This window comes from Tribolium castaneum, chromosome 3 (assembly GCF_031307605.1).
Source record: "Tribolium castaneum strain GA2 chromosome 3, icTriCast1.1, whole genome shotgun sequence".
In the NCBI taxonomy this organism is placed as follows: Eukaryota; Metazoa; Arthropoda; class Insecta; order Coleoptera; family Tenebrionidae; genus Tribolium; species Tribolium castaneum.
Genome location: NC_087396.1, coordinates 18,893,724 through 18,920,137, shown reverse-complemented (window position 1 = coordinate 18,920,137; position 26,414 = coordinate 18,893,724). Strand labels below are relative to the sequence as shown.

Here is a 26,414-nt window from a genome sequence, read left to right as displayed (position 1 = left end):
TGTGACTGTTGCAAAGACGAAAAATACAATTTGAAAAAAAATTACTTCAGAATTTATGAATTTTGTTCAAAGGTTTAAAATGGCAAAAAATACAATGACTAGAAAGTATTAATAAAGAAAATAAACGATGTTTTTTTTAAGACACAAATGGTAATATTATTTTAATTTAATTATACCGGGTGCTCAAAAACTGGTGCACTAAGTGGGATGTGGTAGAGAAATGCTTACACATAAAAGTAAAAGGAGTAAAAAAACTTTGAATTAAAGTTATTAATAAATAACGAATTTTAAATAAATGATATGTAGCAAGATTATCTAACAATCGTAATCGCAATAGAATTTGATCATTGATCAACAATAAAGACAGTTTACTAGTTTCCTTTGAAATAGTTCCCAGTGTTGGCACATCTAGACATTATGATTTTTTGATAAATTTTAATCTTTTCAAATCCAACATACTGCTAAGGTCTGATAGTAAATTTAAAAATAGTTATTCATTATTATTGGGTTAAGAGACGATTAATTAGTGTGAAACATAAATACATGTAAAAGTAATTAAAACTGAAGAAATTAATAAGATAAACTTGTAACTCCAGGTTTAAAAAAAGTCTTTAAGAATGTTTTGAAGATTTTTCTCGTAATCTACACATGCTTCTCAGCAACGTACCACTGAGTTGTTGCGCCCTGTAAAGTTCTTTGCTGGGTTATAAAAAAGTTAATTACTGGTTATTGCCTAACATTTGTTCTTTAATTTTTTTCGAAATTTCAGAAGAATCCCGTATTGTTTTTTTTGTGAGATGACACTGCTTTAATTTATTTTTCTAGCTCTTCCTCCATATTTTTCTTGTATTTTTTAACTTTCAAACCATTTCAACTGCGGAATCCAAATCCCTGCTTTCAGATGGTCCTAACTCACTGCCCCGTAGATATTTATTATTGTCTGCAATTATATTTTTGCTTTTCTTTTTAATTTTTTTTGAATTGGTAGTGATCAGTACTGATCAATTGATCATTCAGCTTATCGCACTTTAAATTACTCCTTGTTGTTTCAGTTTTGTACTGGAACGTGGAAAGTTGCCATTAAAATTGACTTTGTGTGTTCAAGATTTTATTATTTCCTGAGTTTACCTTTTTTTGCTGGTGTTAATTTTACTTCTTCGGAGCTTGATGACATTATTTTTTTAATAAATCTCATATTTGAAGTTAAGTTTTAATAATCAATATTGACGTTTACTTAGTTTTTACGTTCTTTGTTATGCATTGTTATTAAACTAAACTTTAATTTATAGTTTGTGAATTTTATTTATAATTACTCAAGGACTTACACTTAATTCGATTAAACTTAGTTTTAAAATAATGCTGGAAAACCCACCTCAAATAAAGTTTGTTTACCTACTTCGTGGTGAAACTCTATTAATCTTTTACAAAAGAATAACCTGCCACAGTTTCTATGCATTATAAAACACCTTCAGTTACCTTTGTTTCTGTCATTTTAAAACGTTTTTGTCAATTTTTGGCAATATTTTTTTACGTAGTCCATATTTTCACAAAAAAATCAGTCAAGATGATGGAAGGATGTGAGTTTCGTCCGAAATCCAAAAACTTCCCTCTAAAGCCCTCTTCCAGTGAATCAGTTGGGGCAGGAGGAGTACATCTGGGCAATGAGGACGAGCGGTCGTCGAGACTCAGATGTAGAAGTGCGTAAAGCAGGTCGTTCCTACCAATCGGGCTTATTGGGGAAGAAATCAAAAAGTGTAGTGGAGTCCACCGACGATCGCCAAACTAAAGTGATGGCATCTCTCGTCCCCGACGAAGTGATTTACAATGTTGACGATTATACACACCGGAAGTACGACGCTTGTTTCCTCTTTGGGGACGTTTCCGGTAACTCATCGGCTACAACTTCCCCAATTTCACCAACTCGTTGAAGGTTTCACCGAACTGTGCGAAAAGTACACCAAGACGGGTGTTGCTGGTCCGTCGAGAATGACCCAAGTGTTGAACAAGTACTTGGGTTCAATGGTCCAAGAAGTCATGTCGCACAATGGTGATGTCTTGAAGTTTTCTGGAGACGCGTTCCTTGCGATTTTTAAGACATCAGACACCGAAACAATGCGAGACGCAGTCCACGAAGCCCTGGACTGTGCCCTAGTCATTCAAAAAAATTACGGTTCTTACATGACCGACGTCGGTGTTGCAATTCGAGGTAATTTGGATATTTAACCCCTCATTCATTTGGCTGCTAGTAAAATTAGCAATTTCTGCCGGTTTGGTGACTTTTGCCTTGATTGGTGATTCGACCAATTCCCATTACGTGGTGGTTGGTCAACCCATATGGGACGTTAAGGCCGCCGAAAGTATTAGCAGTGCTGGTGATATTGTTGTTGCACCAGCGGCCTGGCATTTTGTCAACCCCAACGAGTATCTCTCGGAAGAGATGAGTGACAACATCCACGTGAAAATCGTAGGAGTTGGCCCGAATTGGCGAAGCGTTCAGAAAAATCTCCGTCAACAGAAGCCAGACGACGAAACCGGCGAGGATGTGGTAAGTCAAGATGAAGAATCGACAGAAAGTGATGTTTTGAGTGAAATAACGCAAGATGGGGCCTTGGACGAATTCTCTTGTAAGTTCTCTACGGTGGACTGTAAATTTGGAGACGAAACGAGGTACAAAATCACACGACTTTCTGTACCCAAAAAATATAAGTACGGCGTTGTATCGTCTCGGCGCCAAATCGTTATAAATTAATTTAAATTCTGCCAATTCACAATTACTTGGAAAAAATGCAGAAATGTTGAGCTTCGCACTCTTAACAAACTGATGGCTAAAATTTTCACGAATAACATGAGAATTTTTTTTTAATTTGCGTTATGTCCCACATTTTTCAAAACGCTGTGCATACGGTTAAAGATACAAGAAAAATGTTAGGAGAACATAACTCTATCTTCAACCAGTTAGGCTCCTACGTTGTTTTGTTTCATTCTATCGCTGGTCACGTCTATAAATAAATTATACTCGTTCCTAAATTTTTTAATCTGCGAAGATTTATTGTGCACGTGCCAAAATGGAAAAAGGGTTATGGCCATTTCTGGCCCAAATTACGCTTGTACAAAATATTTTACCATGTTGGCAATTACAGTAATCCCTCAACATTCGCAGAGGTTCCGTTCCAGAGAAACTACGCGAATATCGAATTTGCGAATGTTGAAATGTAAATGGAGGGGTTACGTTCTCTGATGGTTGATATTCATCTGAAAATATTTGTATACAATCATAATCTCTTAGGTCCTGCCGAGGGCTAAACCGCACCCAAATTTTGAACACTAGATTTCCCTTTTTTGCTTTGATTTCCCCTGATTTTCCCTGATTTCCCCTGCTTTCCTCGAGATTTCCCTTGATTTTCTCATGATTTCCCCTAACTTTTCAAAATTATTTTCCGTGAATTAAATACGTATTACCTGTACACCGCATATTTTTCTTCATTTTTTTCACTGTTTGTAATAAATATTAAATCATTGGAGATGTTCATCTTATCGAAATCAAAAGACAAGTCAAATTCAGAAATTTTAATATGATTATTATTTGGTGATTTTTTTATTATACTGGTGAAAAATTAATCCCCAAAATTTATGAATGTAGATACATTCTTGTAGATCTTGTAGATACACGAGTAAACTTTGAATTATTTACGTAAACAAAAGTTGGCTCGTGATTCTGCTCATGATCCTTTTCTAAAACTTCCGCACTCACTTGCAGATAATCATAAACTTTTCTTTACTTTTTTGATAAATTACTATTCCTGTTTTGTAATATCCATAAATAAAGCGAAAATTAATTATTGAAAAATTAAAAACGGCAAATGCAAACTACATTGGTATGAGATGTCAAATAAATCCGAGGATAAAACATAATCAGAATATAAGCAAAAATATTGGTTCATGTAACTTATACATACAAATTATACGATTCTGAAAACACTTCACGTGTTTTAGGTTTATTATACAGAGCGATTTTAAAAACGAGCTACCCTGGATATTTCAGAAAATAAGCAACCCGAACATTTACCAGATTTTCTAAATTCATTGTAAATAAAACATTGTAAAGTTGCTAACTAGCTTAAAGTTACTAATTTTTTTGTTTTATTCCAGTTCTTAAAATAGAAAATGGCATCAGCGCATTTGCATTTTTTTGGAGTGAAATAGAGTACAAATTGGAAACTTTAAAATGAATCCCAACAGCAAATTTAGAAGCTATAAAAAAATAAGGCAGTGCCGGCAACGGCGCCCACTCCAGCTGCCGATAACCACGTCCGGAATAGCTGCTGGCAGTGGATTTTTATTAGAATTTGCTGTTAATTTTACATTTTTCTAGAACAAAGCTTTGTTTTCTTACGTTAAAATGTTTTTTTAAAGACTAAAACTCTTTAAAGTACTTATATCTTTTATATTAAAAGACCTTATCTTATATATTTAAAGTACTTATATCTTATATCTTATAGTTTTATTTTTATTGTTAATTTAACTATGTGGTACACCTAAAACATTCTTATGATCAAAGTTAAATTAATTTTGCTTCTTTGTATCATTTACCCTGCATGTACACATTATTGTACTCTAAATTTTCGGAAATAAAACTAAATCGTTTCAATTTTTTTACCACGAATTGTTTGATTTATAAATGTTGTGGGCAATCAAATTCCGAATATTCTTGTAATAACATTATGTTTTTGTTTTCATAAAATCCTATTTTTTTTCTGGAGCCAAATCATAAGTGTTGGTGTTTTTTTTTCTGAATCATGTGTTTTCTTCACAATTTTGAACATTGAACATTCAATAAATTTATTCTGTTTTCATGGGACGGATAACACAATTTTGAACAGAATTTGTCATTTGTTTAATCAGAAATGTTTCTTTGGCAAATCATGCAAATATAGCTGTGGTTAATAAGGAATTTCCTATACAAGTAAAAAAACAACATAACTTGAAAATTACCGCAGATATTGAACACACTAGAGAACAGATATGGGCTTTTTCTTTTGATTCTCCAAATATGATTTCGACATATTTAAAACTAAGAGATTTGCCGATTTTTTAAGTGACAGGTGCAAATACAAAAATTTTCAAAAAATCTTAAATATCTTGAAAACGGTTAAACTTAGGTATAGGGAAAGCTGATAAAACCTTAAAGTAACTCAACAAATCCAAAAACGCAGTGAAAAACATAGCTTTCCATTTAAGATAACAAAGTTGATAGCGACTTTCGGTATAACCGAAAGTGCTGCCATGTTAAAAATATTTTCATTGAACAGAACTTAACGAATTATAGCTGAGTACCAACTTTCAAATGAATATCTTTCTTTGAACTTTTAATACTTTGAATGTAAAGTTTGGACGGAAAAGTTTTGCGATTTAGAGATTAAATTTTTTTAAAAAAGTACGTGATACCATGGACAGTATGAATAAAATTGAGTAAATGCTTTTACTTCAAATTTGACAAGCTCTAAAATGTAAGTATGAGTAAAAATAGAAGTACATATAAGATTTTACTAAAAGTAAAAGCATTTTTAGCGAGTATTTGCTTTAACGTCAAGATTATTCTCAAAACTAAGTGAATAAAATAAAGTAAATGCTTTTTTCATTGAGCATTAACTTTAAAATTGTTGTTGCTAATTATTACTAATAGCATCATCAATCTTGAAGCATTTGCTTTATTTTATTCATTTTGTTTTGAAAAAAATCTCGACGTCAAAGCAAATACTCGTTAAAAATGCTTTTACTTACTACCTCCATTATTGCTCAATATTCATACATTTTAGAGCACTTACTTGCAAAATTTGAAGTAAAAGCATTTACTCAATTTTATTCATACAGCCCCATGTTTCTACCTTCAACGGTCTAGATTTACATTAATTTTCCAAAACTAACCACTGGTAAAATGAAACGAATCCGTTGCTTGAACGTTCTTGGGACTTAAAGGCTGAAGATATGGATATGGTCTCCCGGACCTTTTCATAGGAAATTTTACAACTTTCTTTCTAACATTTCCCTTGTGTCTGTAACCGCATCTGCGGCGTTTTGGAAAATTATGCGAATGGGTAAAAGTTTGATTTTTTTAATTTAGTTCACGATATAATTGATACAATTGATAATTCAATGATATATTTTTTATTTCTCTTGTGCTAAGAGTAATTTAAATGCAGCCGTTTTATTACTAAGTACATTGTTTCGTGTCCTAAGATATTATTAATCTGTAATGTTTTCCTAATTTATCTAAAATTCGCGACTTACAAAAAAAAATTATCAGTGAGACCGGCAGTAAACCTAGCAGTCAGACTCCATATCAAGGAAGCTTTAAGGCGATTTATAATCGCCCCCGTAATGAAAAGTATTGACATGGACGAACCTTTCGAATATCTCACCGAAATGAGACAAGCTGTGATTGTGTTCATTAACGTCATTACGTACAAACTAGAAACTGAAAAAACTGTCATTTTGGCCGACCAAACGTACAAAACCGTCTGCAGGTTCGCTCCAATTGCAATACTTCGTCAATTTTATAAACTCTTCCACAGAGTGGTCGACAAGATGAAAGGCTGTGTGAACAAAGTCTCACTCTTCGATAAAGATTTGATGTTTGTTGTTATATTCGGCCTACGTGGCCTTAAACACGAACTAGAGTGTCAAGTCGCGCTAAGATGTGCTAGACAATGCCATACCGCTATCGACAAACTTCCTGGTGTTATGTCAACGTCGATCGGTGTTACTACAGGTGTTTGTGTTTGAAAGTAGCAAAAAATTACAAAGTAATTTTTTTACAGGTAAAACTTATTGTGGCGTCTTTGGACACACGCTCCGTCGTGAATATACAGTTATCAGTCTTATTGTCAACAAAGCAGCTCGCTTGATGGTTGCTTACGAAGGGAAAGTAACTTGTGATAGGGAAACGTTTCTGCACAGTAAACTAGAATCTAGACATTTTATCTTGCAACCACACAAATACTTGAAGGGAATATCTCATCCAGGCCCGGTTTACGAGTTCAGGGAGGTCGAAATGTAATTTCTTCTTGCGATTTTATATTCAATGTCATAAAAATTGCAACACAAAGAAGGAATTAGAATTTTTTGACAAAACTTGGCACAAAAGGTCGACTATTAGCGAGTAATAAATGATTAAAATTTGAGGAATTTTAATCATGTGGTAAAGGAGTTTTCAACATTTAAGTTCTTTTACCAGCAAGTGTTATTCTTCCAAATTTTTGATTTTCTGACTATCTTTTTATGTGTTTTTTTTTTAAATTCGTTTAGGTTTAAGTGTCCTTAAAGCGCAATTAGGCCTGGAGACGACAAAACCAAAATTACTAACAATTTAAGCAGTTTTGATAGAGGCATGATTTTTGCACTACAAACAGGGGTTTTTCATTTAGAGAAATTGCTAGTCGTTTGGATAGAAATGGTACCATTAAGCAATGTTATCAGTCATAGACTGGAGAAGGCCCAGGACAGCGAAAAAGAAAGCACACCTTAAAAAAACAATGAAGTCCAAAATGGTCGTCTTCGGAGTATGGCAATAATTTAATTACAAGACAAATTTTTGGGCAATGGGTAAGTTTAGAGGTCGTTTTTTATCACTTTGAACTGTTTAGCATCGAAATTGGTCATTTGGACTGCTGTTTGTTGGAATTCCTAGGTATGGGAAGAATGAGCATAAACACAGCTTAAACCTGACACACCGAAACTTTTATTTGGAAAGACAACGTGTTTCAACCATAATGTGGTCCATATATACAGTGTATTTTTTCACCCGAGGATGACTACTTTGTGGTTGAAACACTTTGTCTTTTCAAATAAAAGTTTTGGTGTGTCAGGTTTAAGCAGTGTTTTTGCTCAGTCACCCATACCTAGGAAATCCATTAAGAAGCAGTCCAAATGACCTAATTCGATGATAAAGACTCAGAAATGAAGTACAATGCCCTTCGTAGGGTCAGAAATTTTCCTTGTACTTGAATTATTTCCATAATCCGAAGATGACCATTTTGGACTTCATTTGTTATTTTAAGTCTGCTTTCTCTTCTGCTTTGTTCTAAACCTTTACTAATCAATGACTAATAACATCGCATAATGGAACTTGGATTACTCTTCAAACAAATAGCGATTTCTCTAAATGAAAAAAACACCTATTCGTTTCCCAAAAATTGTTTAATTGTTGGTAATTTTTTTTGTAGTACTCTGGGCAAATTTTCGTTTTCATAACACTTAAAACTATACGAATTTAAAAAAAAATCACTATAAAAATTGGAAGAACAACACTTGCTGGTAAAAGAGTTTAAGTGTTAAAAACTCCTTTACCACTTGATTAAAAACGTTCAAATTTTAATCATTTAATACCTGCTAATAGCCTAATATACAGCGTGTTCGCTAATTGGACTGCCATCACTTAAGGAGTGGTGAAGGTAACCACTAGGATTCAAAAGCTAGTGTTAAATTTTTTCCATCTTGCTTCTTGTTCGAACAATAGTCTTTCAAATTTACCCAATCACAGGGATTGTGGCTGAAATCAGGAATCCGAGTGCTCTGAGAAAAAACGTGATCGCTACTGTCAATGTGACAAGTTTGATTAACTAAAATCAGTGGTGTTCGTTTGTTGGGTTTATTTTAGACTTTAGAGTTGTAAAAATAGAAAGAATTTACATTTTCAACAAGCTAGAGCTGCAGTTCGTTTCTACGAAGCAAGGTTTCAAGATCGCCACATTCCTTGTCGTTGTGTAGTCGCTAATCTTGTTCGTCGCATCCGAAAATTTGAAAATACTTTAATTTAGACCAACGATTGTGGACAGAGGTAGATTTACAGCAGTTAATGCTTTCATCAGAGACAAGCACATTGGAATTAATAGCTGTTGGTCCAACTCTTGCCGGATGAAATACGAAATAATTGTGATCTGTTCGAAAACGTTAGAATATCATTGCTAAGACGAGCCGGTTTGTGAACACACAGCAAGATGGTCACCTGTTTGAGCAATTGAGCATTTCCTATACAAATTTAAGTAGGTAGTACTTGAAGTTTATTTAACAATACATTCCTTTTGACATCGAAATTATTGTATATAATTGGACGCCACTGAGTATTAATTGAAAGTTGTTGTCAGATGTGACAGTTTTTCTTTTTTTGCAAATAGACTACTTGATACATCAAAAAGAGAAGTATAATAAATCGTGTTCCCTCATTAGCCATTTTTAGGTTTCTCTAGTTCTTCACAGCCTAGTTTCATCAAAAAATTCCTATTCCTTTTTAGTGTTGCAATTCTTGTGATACTGAGTATATTTGGTAAAAACTGGTCTTTATAGAGACCATGATCATGTTAATAAGGTCAATGCGTGTCCCTTGCTGGGACGAGAACGCAATATAAAGTTATATAAACAATTGTTGGATAAATGCTTACATTCTACCGATTCTAATGAGCCACAGTACAAAATGTTGCTGATTTCGGGCGATGCTCGGCAAGGAAAAACGCGACTTCTCGATGAGCTCGTTTACCTAACACCGTCAGAAATACCAGTTAGTAAAGTAGTACTGACGGAATTAGACCAAAATGTAAAGATCTAACAATTGTTTTCGCGTTTGATAGTAACGTTTTAAAGATCCCGTATCAATGTGTGAAGCTGATATTTGGCCCTCCTTTGCTAATATCTAAAAGCTCAACCTCGCATAAGAAACAGCAGGTAATTCAAGACAAGTTGAATAAGATACAAGTCCCCGAACTGATGTGCGTTTTGAACAATGTTTTCGATGTCAATTTCAAAGTTTCGGATCTTTATATGTCGCTGAAGGTGCAAGCGCGAAAAATAGCACTAGTCAAAATGATCAAGCAGTTATGTTACGCTGTAAGTTGGAATATTGCTACTCAAATGAGATTGGGTGACGATTGTAGTGTTTTACAACCGTTTGGGTGGTTGCGATCGACAATCTTGACTTTATGGACGCGGAATCGTCCTCACTTTTTGATTGTTTTTTTGATATTAAGACCATATTCATTGCGGCAACTAGAGGGCGTGAGAGGTTGCTCCAAGAAGTCATGTCACAAAAAATTGTTGAAGATCCCAGAGTCAAACACGTCCAACTCCTTCCCATAGAAAGGTGGTATTTAGGGGCACTTGCGTGCCAAATTTTGGGTGTCTATGCCATGTCACCAGAATTGGAAAAGTAAAGTAAGGGGAAATGTTGACATGTAAAGTATGGTCGATTTGTAGCGCCATACAGGTCAGGAGTAACGGCAATCCTGGTTGGGTTGAAAGTTTTTTAATTAGTTTGATACAAGATGAAGGATTGTATATTTTAAAAGCAACTCTTAAAGATATTAACGATCTTGGACTTGTTTGCCCACCTCTGTACATGATGGCCAGGTTAGCTTAACAGGTGTGTCATAAAACACTGTCATGTTGTTGTAGATTGACTAAAGATCAAATGCGAAAATGGCAACACATTATGGAAGAAAGGCGACCATCTATAGATTCAATCAGTGCAGAGGAGGACAATTGGAAACGATACATCGACAGCTGTCGAGTATTAAATCATTTTAGAAAACAATCAAATGATATCAGTTCCGAAAAATTATAAAATCTTTTTTAATAATGAGAGGCTGCAAAAAATTCCACCGGGAAAGATAAGAAAAAAATATAATTTTTTCGCCTTACTTTATAGAGGGTGTTTGGTCTTGAGGTTGAAACTTGATGCAGTAAAACTTTTTTATATGAAATTTTTTATTTACAATATATCTAAAACAACAAATCAAAAACAATATAATTAATAAAAATTAAATATTATTTGTTACAATTATTGTAATAAAATAATGAATTAAAAAACATACAAACAGGACAATGATAAATATACTAGGTTGGGTTAAAGTATGCAACCAAGAGTTTTGTGCCTTAACTACTATATTATAATTACTTTTCAATATTAAAATTTTTCGATTTTTTTTTAATTTTCGAGTTCGGCGATTTTATTTGGTAAACTATTATGTTCTAAAAATTTCTTCTTATTTTATATAAATTTCCTGCTGATACTCGTATGTCTTGTGATGCTGACTGCATTGTTTTAGTTTTTATTTTATTGGAAAACCGTTAATTCTAAGAAAAAATTACAGGACAAAAAAGTTTTTAAATTGAATGGACTTTCAAACAATAATAATGCTAAAGCCAAACTAATTTGTGCTAAAAAGTCAAAATACAATTTATTCCAAGGGTAGCACCCACAGCCCCCTTTTGAAACACTCTACATAAAAATAAAAATCTACAAATAAAAATAATGTTCGCATGCCAAATTTCATAAAAATTAGTTAAATATTTTTCAAAATATAAATAATAAACATTTCTTGGTGACTATTTTAAAAGAGCAATAAATCGAAAACAAGATTTTTTTTAACAAAAAATACGTATCAATTAATTTTTAATTGTTAATTTAGTTAAAATATTTGCACCCGATTATGGCACACTGTGCCTAAAATAAAAATTTCTACATATTCCTATATTATAATAGAAAATTATTGAATTTACATTTTGTTTGTGAACTGCTGCTTCGATCACATTTACCGTTACCTTGTGCTTCACGGTCCTATCATGACGTCCAATTTATTATTTCAATAGTAATTATAGTCCATGGACATAAGTTTGATGAAAAACTTCCACAAAATAAACTTTGTGATCAAAGAGAAGACCTTCGATTCTGAATTATTTGTTGCAATAATTGAATTCTATTTAAAAAAAAAATTATTCCAGTGACCCTCAAACCTTGTGCAATGTACTTACAGTGGCGAGCAGGAAATTTCGGACACCTTTGACATTTTGCTGACATAAAATGTATGGAATACTCCACACCTCTTGACAACAAAAAAGACAGAAGTATCCGAAATTCCATGCTCAGCATAGTACCAATATTTCAGAGTTATATAACATTCTTTAAGTAACTATTTCGTGAGTTTTTTTAGAATTTGCTTATTTCTACACTCTTCTAATACCAGGTAAAGTTTCAATTCCAAGACCGTAAACTCGCTATTGAAAATGATATTTTGCTCTTTAATATGAGGGTGGAAAGTAAAAGTATGTCTTTACTTCCCTAGGGAATTTTTGTCTATTTTAACTCCCATAGGATTAAAACACATACTTTGCACCTACTTTACTTCTTGTAGTAGGAAAAGACACACCTATTTTGCACCTTTAAGTTACGAAGTAAAATATCATTTTCTATAAAGCAAGGAGATAAAAATCATACTTGTGTCACAGGAGCAAAATAAATTCCCTTCCTTGTAACAATTACAGCGCTCCGCTTCGCGTCGGGCTACAAACTTTGCCCACGGGAGGAAATTACACATCATAGTTCCCTTGATATAGAAATAGTAACTATTTTTCAATAATGAAACTTTCTAAGTTTTTCCAAAAAATATTAATCGTACAAGACAAAAATCCAAAGTTATATCTATGGTATACTATTTCCAGCTAATAATTAAGTTAAAAACGAGTTACTAACACTCCGCGATTAAAGTAGTACCGGAACAAACTTTAGTTTTTCCTTTAAGACGTTTTATTTTTCGTTTTGATGAATCACAAGGTTTAGGATTAAGCCCCAATTAGTAATCAACTAGGAAGATTTGCTTTCACCTGAGGAAAATTGTAAAAATTTATTTAAAATCTTTGTCTGGTAATTTCAAACGACCAAAAACAAATCCACTATCAACAATAAATACTGATAGAAGACAAACTACAAACGATTATTAACACTTTAGGAACGTCGTTAAAGGAAATTAATCCTAAATCTTTAGCACAACACGTTTTGAATTCGAATTTGCCAGGACCACAAAATATGACTGGTGTAAAATCGGCGAAGGATTACAAGCGCGGGAATACTACGAACCTAAAAACAGTACGCACTAAGCACCCCCCTTATACGTAGAACCATTTTTTTGTTTCCAAATTATTTTAAAAAGTCCAATCTATGGCTGGCAATTGTATAGCTATTTTTTATTTAAAAGTTTAAAGAAAATCTAGTCAGACACTTTTAAAAAACTGTTTGGTTTGCTTTCATAAGTTCAATTTTGTTACACAATTCCCGGTGGAACTTTCCAATTTAAACTTTTTTATTATTTATGTAATTTTTCGCAAAGATATCTAATTTGATTGTCTTGTTTGGGCTAAAATCACAGTGATTTAAATTAGGACAGTCACCTCAACGTCACTGTTAGGGAGGAAATGGAAGCCATTTCAAGAGGCGGGAAAGTCCCCATATGCATAATTTCCCCAACTTTTCACGTTGCGGACGAAGAAATGGAGCTTTCTATGGACGCGATGATCCTAAAAACGTTCGATTCGCTCAATTTTTACGAGCAATTGCTAGTCAAATGTAGCGCTACTTTGGGGAATCAGTTCCTTCGGGATATGCTTTTGTACGTAATGTCAGCGACGGAAAAACGAAAAGCAGCTTTAGGTTTTAACACCATCTGCCTTTAACACTTGTTGAAGATTTGAATTGTAGCCGTTCAGAAACTTTTTGAAATTAGGGTGCTTTCATGCGCTAAGGGCGATTTTATGGAAGGGGGGACGAAAATTTTCAAGGAGAAATTGTTGGATCCCGACGATGAAATGCGCTTGAAATGTGACTGTAGAGGGATTAAAATTGAAGGTATGCTACTATCCCTTTCCAGTTTCGGAAGGTTTTTTACCTTAAATTTCACAGAGGAATGTAAAGATCTGCCCAAATATGCTTCGTGTGGTTACTTACAGTTCCGGTCATCGCTATTTCGTGATATAACATACAATCTGTTAACTGATAACCAAAAGAAAGAGTTTCATCAACGTGCCATCAGGTTTCTCGAACGTGAAACACGAAAGTGTCAAGCTTGTGGTGGTGGTTTTTTCCATCGAATTTTGGGCGCCCACCATGACAAGGTCAGGACTGATTTAATGTTTTGTGACTAATCGACGTACGTTAAGTTGGCCCAACCACTTTCAAACTTTGAAAATGCACATACGGCATTCAAATGTGCTCGGAAAGTGCTGAAGAATGCTGCTATTTATTTAAAAATGCTACTTTAGTTTTAGAGATTTTTTGTGTTTTTTTGGTTGGACTAACTTAACGGTGGCCCAACCATTTTATGTGCTGGACGTTTTGTTTATGCTATTTAAAAGTCCTTTAAAAATGCTGGCAAATGCCGTATTTTAAATAAAAAGTGCTGGGAAAATAACGGAGTTTTTTAAATTTAAATAATGGTTGGACTAACTTAACGACAGCCCAACCATTCATGTGCTAAACGATTTCTTTATGTCAACTCAAAGATCTTGAAAAATGCTGGCGAATGCTGTACTTTAAATAAAAAGTGCTGAGAAAAAAAACGAAGTTTTTTATTTAAATAATGGTTGGGCTAACTTAACGACAGCCCAACCACACCGAGTGCCTTCGAGTTTTTTATGTCAACTAAAAGACCTTAAAAAAAGCTGGCTAGTGCTGTACTTAATTCAAAATGTGCTGAGAAAATAACATTGGTTTTTAATATCGAAAATTCTCCCAGGAGCTGTAGTGCTTATTTAGGTACATCATATATCGTTTTTTTTTTTTTAAGTAGATTCACATGAATTGGAATTGTTTAATAAAAACACAATAATTAGTACTTTATTTAAAAAACATTTCATTTTAACATAAAATAAACAATAAAAAAATAATATAAATATTATACTTTTACAAACAGTGTTCACTTTGTCTTGAAGAACGTCATATATTTCCCATTTTTCATTTGGCCTCTTACAATATGCAACAAAATGGCCTACATCACTAGCAAGAATTCCTTCACCGATAATTTCCACTACCTCCTGGAGTTTTTTAGTTTAGGTTTTTATGGGTTAATGCTACATTACCAGAAATTTGGCATAACTGAACACTTCTATTTGTGTTGGTCAATGAAACTGATGCCTAGTCAATAAATATGTAGTTTTCATTCAAATTTGATTTCACGTTCAGATACTTTTGGTCACATTTTGGACAAAAGCAAGTTTTCTCCATTGTCTTTGTAACACTTAATATAATTGTTGCGTAATTTCTGGTTTCATTGTAACCACACTTAGAGCAAACCGTGATTTCTTTCTTAGACCATTCTAAGAAGTTATTAGTAGCTAATCTATCTATTAATAATTGCTGCGTACATACGCAAGGAATTTCTATTAGACCATCGGGCCTGAGGACTTCATCAAAAATTTGAGACAAAATTTTAGCTCTTAGTATGTAAGAATGTCTAGATATTTTTCCCTTGACCAAATTCTGTAAAAGTTCGGCCAGAAAATTATCATCTACAACACCATCTCTAAATGCGGGGCAGTCACAGTAACATGACAATATTTGAACAAGAACAGTTTCTATTTTTAATTAAAGATATAGGAATTGTTTTTGTCCGTGTCGAAGGTTCCATAAATTCCCATTCTTTTTGATTTTCCAGATAAGATCTGAGTGGGCATTTAGGTTTAGTTGCACCTTCCCCTTTCCAGTTTTCAACTGCTCTATCTTCTTCATTTTTCATTGTCTCGTCGTTGTCATCGTTTGTTGTTTCCACTCCTTTAGAATTTTTATGTGTTTTCTCTAACAAAGAAAGAGGGTCGTCTGCTTCTTTGGGTACAGCTGAATATAACTTATCTTCATTTTTGTTAATACATTTAGGGAAAATATTTTTTTCGCTTTTCCATACTAACATACTGTCCTTGTTTTTTAAATTTACTAGAGGTATAGCTCCTTCTAAAGTTTCTATGTGGATTTTCAAAACTTTTCTAAGCCTAATAAATTTTGAATTAAAAGTAACTGTTGTTTAGCCAGCTCTTTTTATTGGCAGTATAGTCTTTGTCAGTATTTTTGAAAACGTTTTAGTTCATATGTATAAATAAGTCGTAGAGCACTCGGTGTAAGATTAGACTGTCCGGCCACCGTTAAGAAGTTAGCCCACTAATTTTCGATATTAAAAACCAATGTTATTTTCTCAGCACTTTTTGAATTAAGTACAGCACTCGCCTGCATTTTTTAAGGTCTTTTAGTTGACATAAAAAACTCGAAGGCACTCGGTATGGTTGGGCTGTCGTTAAGTTAGCCCAACCATTATTTAAATAAAAAACTCCGTTTTTTTCTCAGCACTTTTTATTTAAAGTACAGCATTCGCCAGCATTTTTCAAGATCTTTTAGTTGACATAAAGAAATCGTTTAGCATATGAATGGTTGGGCTGTCGTTAAGTTAACCCAACCATTATTTAAAATTAAAAAACTCCGTTATTTTCCCAGCACTTTTTATTTAAAGCACAGCATTCGCCAGCATTTTTCAAGATCTTTTAGTTGACATAAAGAAATCGTTTAGCACATGAAGGTTTGGGCTGTCGTTAAGTTAACCCAACCATTATTTAAAATTAAAAAACTCCGTTATTTTCCCAGCATTTTTTATTTAAAATACGGCATTTGCCAGCATTTTTAAAGGATTTTTAAATGGCATAATCAAAACATCCAGCCACCGTTAAAAAACACCCTACTGTTTTTTAACAGTGAATATCTGTTCGCAGATGAATCTTTGCTTATAAATAAAGAAACACTCATAAAACACATAAAAAGCTGTTGTAGCTTAGAAATATTAAGCGTTTGCTTATAAGCAAATTTAGTACTATTAGTATTATTATTATTATTGTTACTGTTATTAGTATGATTATTACCTACTCTAGTCAAATTAGACGAATTGGTCGAAAAATTTTATAGAGAGTTGGAGTTTTTTTTAAACATTCCTTTACACTTGGGTAGTCGTATATCAAAAATTTCCGAGGTTGTAGGGCGAGCTCGAGGAGGAGGAAGAGGTTAAAGCAGTTTTTTTTATGGTTTTTTGCTTATATTCCGAAAACTTTTCGAAAAAAAAACACAAAAAATCTCTAAAACTAAAGTAGCATTTTTAAATAAATAGCAGCATTCTTCAGCACTTTTGAATGCCGTATGTGCATTTTCAAAGTTTGAAATGGTTGGGCCAACTTAACGCACGTGACTAATCGTCGTGATAGGAGTTTATACGAGCCAGAGACAAGCAAAAGAAAACTTTTTCCGGAGTCACCTCATGGGAGGGCGTAAGTCATCGAACATCAATGCACAGCATGTCCATACGTTCCGAGAGCCACTTCAGTGCGCACAGCCAAAGTTACCAAAGTTTTCATAGTAAAAGATCCAGATTCGATTCGGTGGCGGGAGGATCGATGGGGTCAATGCCTAGCCAAATTTTTGGCGAAATCAAGGAGGACAAATCCTACGATGCATTTTTCGGCTTTTCGATAATCAACAAATTGAAAAACAGTTTTTCCTTGACAAAAGCCTTCTCCTCGGAGGATTTTACAGACTGCCAGTGTAACCTTATTTTGAGCACGACTTATGCCCAGTTGATTGAGCACTGCAAGGGGGCGGGAGATTTGGGCAAGGAGATTGAGGCGTTGCTGGAATACGCGCAAATTTGCATAATCGCGTCAAATCTCCCGCTTGCGATGTCCATTCTGGACGAATCCTTGGACGTACTGCGAGAGAAAGCGAAGGAACGAGCTGAAAACATATGGAAGGTGGCACTAATCCGTGCTAAGATCTACTGTCTGATTGGTTACTCGAGACTAGAGCTGGGGCACTTGGACGAGGCCTTGCTGAGTCTAAATTTATCGTTGAACGAATACGGGATCACGTTTCCAAAAGGGATTAACAAGCACTTGAAGCTGTATGCGCATAAAGTCAAGCAGTTGTTTGGTTTATATCTCTTTCCCAAATCTTTGACCAAGAACTTGGATCACTGGGAAACCATCTTTGCTAATAACCTTGCCGAATGTTTGTCGCATTTCTGCACGCTATTTATGGTTTTGAAACGACAAACGATTACTTTTAGGTTTTTTTAACTTGATATCTTTAGATTAAAAAAGAGTGGAAGAATGCCGAAATGGCTGCAGTTTGGGGCTTGACCAAATCTTTGGAATCTTTCAGTGACTTTCGCGTAATTTGTTCAGCTTGTGCAAATATGATACATGTTGCTCAATATTTTCACAATTGGAGTTTATGTGTTGCTTTAGAAGTGCACGCTTTGAGACTGTGCCATTTGAAAAGAGCTTCAATCGAAGCCGAGGATATCAAGTGCGTGTGCAAGCTGTATTGCGTGATTTTTGTTTCAAGGTAAGGAAATTATCGGTTGATACACAATGTGTTCAAAAATGGTCATTCATCAAGTCACTTGTGAAATTTGAACGAAATTTGTCGCTTAGTTTAAATTGTAAATGCCGTCAAAGTGACAGATCCTTCAAAATAATGTAAAAAGGCCTCGAATCTATAAACAAGAGAATACACAACAAAAATCACGCAAATATAAGACACTAATCAAAACAAACCCTACAGTTGAAGCAACTTAGCTTAAAAATGCAAAAAATGAGCAAAAAGTCAATTCAATGATTTGACAGAGATGATAGTACTGAAACTACAGATGAACAACCATTTTTGACCACATTGTATGATTTTAAATGGGGTACGGGTGACTTAATCATTAATCTCCTTAATGGTACTTAACCGTCCAGTAAATACCGATAAATTTTTAAGTGCAATGTTAGAAATCAATGGTTTAGTTCAGATAATAAACGGACCGAATGAGGAGTAAGAGAAGGGGGTAGGTCTATTAGCTTAGTGCCATTGTTAACTGGGATCTCTTATGAGTATATGTGTCAAGTCTCAACCCTTTAGGTCTCATTCCTTTACCAGATTTTATTTTTTGAACAACTTAGTATTAAAGCAAACTGAAAACCTCGAGAAAATGAAAACAGAGCGGTTGCACACGTCCTTCTCAAGCAAGGAAATTCTCTTCAACCCAGTGGAAACAGCTACGTATTTTACTAAATAAGCTATTGAAAATTAAAAGAAAGCATACTTTCATTATGTGGCTAAGTGATTTTTAGTTTTCAATATTATTAAACGTTGCAAAAGACAGTAGAGGAGACTACGGAGATGTCCAGAAAAACAGTTTAAAAAATTCTTAGAAAATTTTTTCTAGAAATTCTGCTAGGCATCATTCACCAACTGAATATTTCCACCACCAATTTTTTTTCACTTGTTAAAATAGCATTCTATTATACAATGTAGGCTTTTTGTTGGATGATAAACACACTTTAGAATAATTTAGATTAAGCAAGGAATCAGTCTTAGAAAAATCTTGATTTGTCAAAATTTTTGCCATCTGGCTAAAATTCCGCAGACACCGCCTATTCTAATTGAGTTTATTTTCGATCTCATGTTATAAGTGTTTTAGAAAGCATTTTATCCACGTAATAGCTGTTTCAAATCTATAAGAACGCCAACATCCCATTTTCTCTCAAAATTATCTCTTATAAATTATTAATGCACTTCAGAAAAATAATAGCTAATGTCATTTATACTTTCAATAAGAGATCTAATCATTAATAACTATTTTACAATTTTATCAATCTTATTTAAAAAAAATAATTCAGTAAAATGCGACGTTGGTGTTTTTATAGTTTTGAATGAGCTAATGAGAATGTTTAAACACGGGGGCGTCAGTGTCGAGGATTAAAGTTACTTCATCCACAGACAGTCTATTTTTAGGTCATAATATTGCCACTAGAAGACGTCTAATGATTTCAATAAAACATATAGGTCTTACGAGAATACATATGATCCATCACAAAATAAAGTGCATTTTCTACATTTACCTTTATATTAAAAGATAAAATATGGTCGGTTTTTCCTTTATTCGATGTGTATGCCAGATTTACTGTAAACGAAGCCGAAACTAGTGCAGTATTCCTATTTTAAAAATTAATTTGACAAACAAAATATTATTTGAAAATATAGATTTAGAGCCGGTTTATAGAACATTTTAATTGCGATTAACTTAACTTCTAGGTACTTTTGCGTAATTCAAGCTATGTGAATTATTCAAGCTATCGTGCATAAACAAGAATTTATTAGGTACCATGGGGTAGGTATATGAGGTTTTAAAATGTCATACATACAGCGTATTAGGGAATGGTTTAGCAAAAATTTAAAGGTAGATAGAGAATAGCCAGACAAAACGATTAAGCAAAATTTATGTAAACCAAAAATGCATAGCTTTCCCAAAAAATCGTTCTGAAATTAAAGTTCCAAATTTCGAGAACCGCTGGAACTAGAAATAAAAGAACAGCGTAAATTTTTAACATTATTGACAAAACAGCAGCAACTTCGTGGTCCACTACATTACCTATTCTTCTATTCCAGTTTATGTTTTATTATTAAAATTTACGAAATTTTACGTGCCTGGACCGGGATTCGAATCTTCCATACAAATGAACATCTTAGCCACAATTTTGAGAAATTCTCATGACAAATTCACATACGAAATATTACTAAGCCATTCCCTAACACCCAGGCAATTGTTAGACGAGCACCATGTGACACCAACTCTGTGTATCCTCCGACAAACTTTCCCCCAAAACCATAATTTTTAACCTCCACCGAAAAGAATATTCTGGCGAAAGTTACAATGAGGATAACGTTCCCCAAGCGTCTGTAGATTTTGATAATCAGCTATCGATGTGTCTTACAAAACCTAAACCTATTTGAAAATATTGCGTTACTCCAACAATTCAAATTCCAATGAACATGACTACGAAAAAATTATGTGTAATAATAATAATTATATTATTATTAATTATTAGGGTTTTCATGGCGAATTTGGACAAAGCCATCCACTTGGGCTACATCGTTCTGAGATTATGTTCATCAGTGCATGCCGTTCGAGTGATTCTTCCCTTACTCCCGACCCTGATTCAGTGCCTTATAATGGGGAAGCACTTTGCTAATGCGTATTCTGTCCTTCAAGAGCTCAAATTATTTGCAGAGGACGATACGGATAACTCAGGTTCAGCAATGAATGGTTCGATAATGAATTGGTCTCTATTAGTTTAGCAGGAAAAATATGGTACTACGCGATTTGTGTTGGTTTACAACTCGAAACAGGCTACACTTTGGTCCCGTATCACATATGTGAACATTTCTATCAACTTGAAGGCGAAAACTGGGTTAATATTAGAGATTCGGATGCGAGAAGACGATTCTTTACCGTAATGTGGTTGTGGTAAGTCGCAATATGTGTAATACTTTGGTAAGTGTCAGGATTTGGAAGGTGTATTAGAAATGAAAAGTGGGAAGCTGCGTATATTTGGTGTTACAAGACGTCTGATTTTATGAGTGTTTCCGAAAAAGATTCTTTGGCGAATAAAATAACTTCGTTGTATGTGTTGGAAGGGTTGTTGCTGTATTTCGTAAACAAGTTAGACAAACGTAATATTAAAGCTATTATCAGGGTGGAACACGAGATAAACTCGTTGTTCAAGACTATTGAGAAGATTTCCAAAACAGTTAAGGTTCTCATACCGAGGTGAGGGGGAACTGAATGATTGTTAGCAAATTTTATATTGCATTTTCAAGGTTATATCACCTGAAAGCTTATTACAAGTACATAAAGATGAGTGATTCTAATGCCATTGATATGTTAACTAAAGCGAGTAATTATGCTCATAAATATGGAAACTCTTTAGAAGAAGGGTGGATTGACCATTCCGTAAAGGTAAAATTTTCTACTTGGCCTTTAGAGGGGCCATGGTTTTATTTTTTAATCATTTAAAGGCTTGGAATAAGACACTTCAAGCTAATGCAATAGAGTTTTGGAAAGAACATTCAGAAGCTGAGAATGTACTCGATTTTCAAGACATAGAAATTACGGGCGAAACCTTGGGATATTACACATTACCGACTCCACTCTATGAATAAAACATTTGCAGTGTTTACTGTCATTTCGAACTAATATATACCCAAATCCATGTCACGTCTTGTTTTTTACTTGTAATATATTTTCTACTCAACTAGAAATATTTATTTTTATTCCGCCTAAAAAAAAACTTGGAACACCGTATATATTTGTTGATTCGTTTCTACCTATTTCCACATGTTCAGTTTTTGTAAACATGCGTTACGGAATATTATCAAAACACCTACAGAATATTCTAGAACATAGTGTTAATCGAGAATCGAGACACAAAAATATTTATAGCTAAAAAACGTAGTAATTGAAATATTTCCATAAAGCATGTTCACCTAAATATAAAAAAAAGTATAAGTAAAAAGAGGCTTTGTTTTAATTGTGTATCTTTTTTAATAATAAAATTACCAGTATGTAAATATTCGCAAGAAAGTTTTGAAATGGGTTCCAACGATTTATTTAAATTTTAATTTATTTAATATTGCATTTTTTATTAAGTATAACAAAAATACATAAAATATGTAAAAAAATATTAATTCTGTACACACAACGAAAGAAAACAAAAAAGACAAGTTCATTGCACATTAAAAAAAATAATACTGTGTATACAGAGTGCTCAAAAACTGGCGCACCAACACATGGTACGTTGTTGAAAAGAATGTGTAGATCACCGGAAAAATCTTGAAAAAATTCCTAAATTTATATTTTAAAAAATCTGGAACTACAAACTTATTTTGTTAACTTCTTCAGTTTTCATTATTTTTTAATGTTTTTATGTTCTGCACTAAGTAAGTGTCACAACAAAACGATGAATAATTATTTTTAAATTTACTATCAGACTTTAGCAGTTTTCTTGATTTAAAAAAATTAGAATTCATTGAAAAAATCACAGTTTGTAGATGTGCCAACAGTGGGAATCATTTCCTAGGAAACCGTTTCAAAAATAATTTATTTTTATTGTTGATCAAATTCAAATTCATTTATTTAAAATTCATTATTTAATAGTAACTTTAGTACAAAGAATTTTTTTACTATTTTTACCTTTATGTGTAAGCAATTCTCTATCACACTCCATTGAGTTAGTGCACCGGTTTTTGAGCACCCGGTATACTAGCTGTTTCAAAACTATAAAAACGCCAACGTCGCATTTTACCGAGTAATTTTTTTAAATAAGATAGGAAAAATTGTAGCTTTTAATGATTAGATCTCTCATTGAAAGTACAAATTACAATAGCTGTTTTTTTTGTAGTGCATGAATAATTTTGAGAGGTACATTTACAGGTATATTTTTTGTTGGTGACGCTTAATGATATTCTTACATAATTATTGTTGTTTAATTTATTTAGTTGTCGCGAACGGACATCTTATAAATAATATAAAAAAAGAATTTTGCGGTTTAAAAGTTTCAATTTCGTTAGCTAATGCATGCTGATCCGCGGTTAGTGTGTGATAGTGGAATGGATTTCCAAGGAGAAAAAGGAAAAAACAATCCAAATTAAAAAGGTAGCACTACCTACAGCACTTTCTTTTTAGAATAATTACTTTAGATGTGTAATAATATTTGGAACTAATTTAATGGCACATTGTTCTAATTCATTGTTTTTTTATTTCAGTAGGCTCTTAAAAAAGATTATGACTTGGGGACTTGGTACAAACTGTAATAGAAGAGATGCAATAAGAGAAATATTTTTTTTTGTCTTCAATGAGATGTGATATTAATTATTACTAAATTTATTTTTAATTAATTTTTAAAGTTTTTCTACAAGCTGTAGTTGAAGAAAATGCCATAACGTTACAGGCCGATTTATAGAAAGTTTAATTAAAGTTAATTGCGCTGTTAAAAGTTATCAACGCGAATAGACCAATCAAATTGGTTCGATTTGGTCAAGTGATCAATTTATATACCGGCCCAAAGTGTATTTTTTCTCTCTGATCTAACTCTCTATCTCTAATGAGATATTATGTTGATTGAGTGATAACTGATAACTTATTGATTTTGTTTTACTTTACCTGTAATGTAACTTAGGATTCGTGCGCCAAATCAACTCTTATAAGACTTGTTTTGTAATATACTATTGTGTTGTATTTTGTAAATTATTTCACAAATCAATTATTCCTTTACTTCCTTTATTTTATGATAATCATTGTTTAACTTATTCTTATTTCCTTTTTTCCTGGCAAGTATGATCTCAATCTCCACGTGGTGCTTACTAGACAATTAGTTTGATATTAATTTGACTAATTATTAAAGGAATCCTTAAATGAAAAACCCCTGTGTTGCTGGTTGATTTACAAGTGTGAAGTGGTTTATTTTTCACTTGTATGAAATTGATAGTTTATATATGTGATCCCCAATATACAGGCTGATTCAAAATAATGTCCATCAATTCCATGACAACGAAAGGTATACTGATCTTACATTACATTATTTCCAGTTTTTGTTATATCAATATCAGTATTCATGATTTAAAGATTAAAACTGTACAAAAAATAACGTAAAGTATTTGTGGATAAGTGGTCTTTAAACTCGTCTACGCCGTCGTGCCCGAAAAATCACACGTCTTTTAAAGATCTCAATATCTATTTATACTTTAATATACTATTTTTTCAATTTTATGAAGTTCTGGTGCAATATTTTTTTCTTTATTGCCAAACGTTACACAAAAGGTGCCCCATATAGAATCCCAATCTTCTGCTAACATAAAAACCAAACAAGCAGTTCATTCATCAATTTTGGACCAAGAGATGCAAGATGAACTGTCACTTTCACACCGTGAGAAAAACTTTCGACTGAGAAACGACGAATTATTATTATTACCTAAATATCACCTAAACCTTGACACTTAAATAGGTAAACAAAAATAATTGCAAAATCAATTATTTACGTAAAAAGTAATATTAAATTACAAAAACGGGTACTAGAAAAAATATATACCCCTGATGTTCGCGTACTACAGGGTGCTTAGTGATTAGTTTAAATGTGGGGAACAATGATTATGTAATATTAAATAAAAACAGTTTAAGATTAATACTTTTATTTATGGAAACTGAACGTAAAAATGATAGAATACATAATTAAACTGGTGCTGGGGGCTTATCAGCATCCCACTGGGCCACAGTTGCGTTAGACCAGATATACTGTCCTTTCAAATTCTCTGCTTCCAAGGCCAAAAACAGCGGTGCTCGAGCACCTTGTTCAATGGTCCATGGGCCCTTATGACTCGTCATATCCGTATCAACATACCCTGGATGAACAGAATTCACAGAGATGTTTCGATTAGGGGCCTCCTTATCAAACTCTCTTTGTTGAATTCTCGTGAGCGCACTCACGCCTACTTTGGAAACGACATAGGCGGAGGTGCCCCAACCCGCTTCCTGATGTTTATTAGCTTTAGCGTCCCTAGAATTTTTTTTATCACCACGGCCTCATTTATTGAGAGAAAACTTCGTTCTTAAACGACATTCGCAGATTTTCAATAAATATTAGCTGTCTTAAAACTTTAAAAACGCCAACATCGCATTTTCTCTCAAAATTAGCTGTTATAAATTATTCATGCATTTCAAGTAGTTTTTATACTTTCAATGAGAAATCTAATCACTTAATCATAACTATTTTACAATTTTGTCAATGTTATTTAAAAAAATAATTTGGTAAAATGCGACGTTGGCGTTTTTGTAGTTTTGAGACAGCCAATAGTAAAGGTAACGTCAAAATTGTCAGAGTGATAATCTGATAATTAACATATGACTTCATTCATAATGTCACTGTGACAATTAAATTTTGACGTCACAGCTTACATTCCTAGAATAACACTTTTATAGAAGCGGAACATAATGGTTGGCAATAAATTCCTAGCTGAAGCCATCTAGCCGCATCATCACGTACTAAAAATGGCGCAAATTTAAAATAATTCCGATTACTTTGTATTTTTTTAATTTTTGCTCACGTCAAAATGATGTCAAAACCTTATCAAATACAATTATTGAAAATTTCCTAATTGTATTTGAAAAGGTGGATGCACAGACAGCACAGATGGAAGAATTTTACCCAACATGACACGATCACATTTAATGTTAAAGATATTTATTAAATCCATTAAGTTTACAAAACTAATAGTCGTCACCGAATCGATGATAACGACATACTTGCAATCAGCCAAACTGGCACCGGTCTGGCACCTTATGTTTGCAACTTCTGTCTATGGGAGTCTTCTCGCAGTGTGACTCACTTGCGGTTCGATCTCAAAAAACTCACTTTTGGGAAAAACGCACCTATCTACGTAAACCTTCTGGAGCTCATTACTACGTTATATTTTTAGAGATCATGTTGTTTCTAACCGATAGTAGGCAATAGTCTAACCCAAACACGACACCTTGATCCACTATCTTAATAAAACTTTGAAAAATTAACGTGATATTATAAAAAATAAACTCAAATTTTGCTGACGTTTGTGAAATTTTTACTTGTCAGCTGCGCATCGGTACCACGTTTTTCTTCAATAATCTGGAATTTTAAATCCGCCAATAGGACTTCTTTTTCCCGTAAAACACTAGGGCCATCTATCCTCATCATCAGTAAAACCTATTTCA

At 33.4% G+C, this 26,414-nt stretch overlaps 2 protein-coding genes across 3 annotated transcripts; one reads left to right on the top strand and one right to left on the bottom strand.

Annotated features, from left to right (window-relative positions):
- The first annotated feature begins 1,471 nt into the window (after positions 1-1,471).
- On the top strand, positions 1,472-21,890 carry LOC654929 (adenylate cyclase type 10). Of its 2 annotated transcripts, XM_008195734.3 has the most exons (22): positions 1,472-1,577; positions 1,627-1,884; positions 1,931-2,206; positions 2,247-2,624; positions 6,305-6,524; positions 6,573-6,769; positions 6,819-7,053; positions 9,343-9,589; positions 9,637-9,879; positions 9,927-10,198; positions 10,246-10,398; positions 10,444-10,558; positions 13,207-13,474; positions 13,523-13,669; positions 13,724-13,935; positions 17,056-17,883; positions 17,937-18,193; positions 20,722-20,924; positions 20,975-21,140; positions 21,189-21,443; positions 21,494-21,632; positions 21,692-21,890. In XM_008195734.3, exons 1-22 carry the CDS (start codon positions 1,565-1,567, stop codon positions 21,833-21,835), a joined length of 5,226 nt encoding a protein of 1,741 aa, XP_008193956.1. In that variant the 5' UTR covers positions 1,472-1,564; the 3' UTR covers positions 21,836-21,890. The 2 variants fall into 2 exon arrangements, with proteins under 2 accessions (XP_008193956.1, XP_015836167.1); XM_015980681.2 differs by lacking the exons at positions 21,494-21,632; positions 21,692-21,890 and having other exon boundaries at positions 21,179-21,304.
- A 3,009-nt stretch (positions 21,891-24,899) lies between these two features.
- On the bottom strand, positions 24,900-25,690 carry LOC103313177 (carbonyl reductase [NADPH] 1). Its single transcript, XM_008195742.2, has 2 exons — positions 25,623-25,690; positions 24,900-25,224 (listed from the first exon to the last, which is right to left on the bottom strand). The coding sequence occupies exons 1-2, from the start codon at positions 25,688-25,690 to the stop codon at positions 24,900-24,902; spliced, it is 393 nt and encodes a 130-aa protein (XP_008193964.2).
- Positions 25,691-26,414: the final 724 nt, after the last annotated feature.

Bases quoted from the DNA above. Each gene is read 5' to 3' on its own strand.
- LOC654929 (XM_008195734.3), top strand. The intron at 2,207-2,246 runs GTAATTTGGATA...TTTGGCTGCTAG, and splicing joins CGTCGGTGTTGCAATTCGAG to TAAAATTAGCAATTTCTGCC. The intron at 10,199-10,245 runs GTAAAGTAAGGG...GTCGATTTGTAG, and splicing joins ATGTCACCAGAATTGGAAAA to CGCCATACAGGTCAGGAGTA.
- LOC103313177 (XM_008195742.2), bottom strand. From the start codon at position 25,690: ATGGCTTCAGCTAGGAATTTATTGCCAACCATTATGTTCCGCTTCTAT. The intron at 25,225-25,622 runs GTAAGCTGTGAC...AAAAAATTCTAG, and splicing joins AAAAGTGTTATTCTAGGAAT to GGACGCTAAAGCTAATAAAC.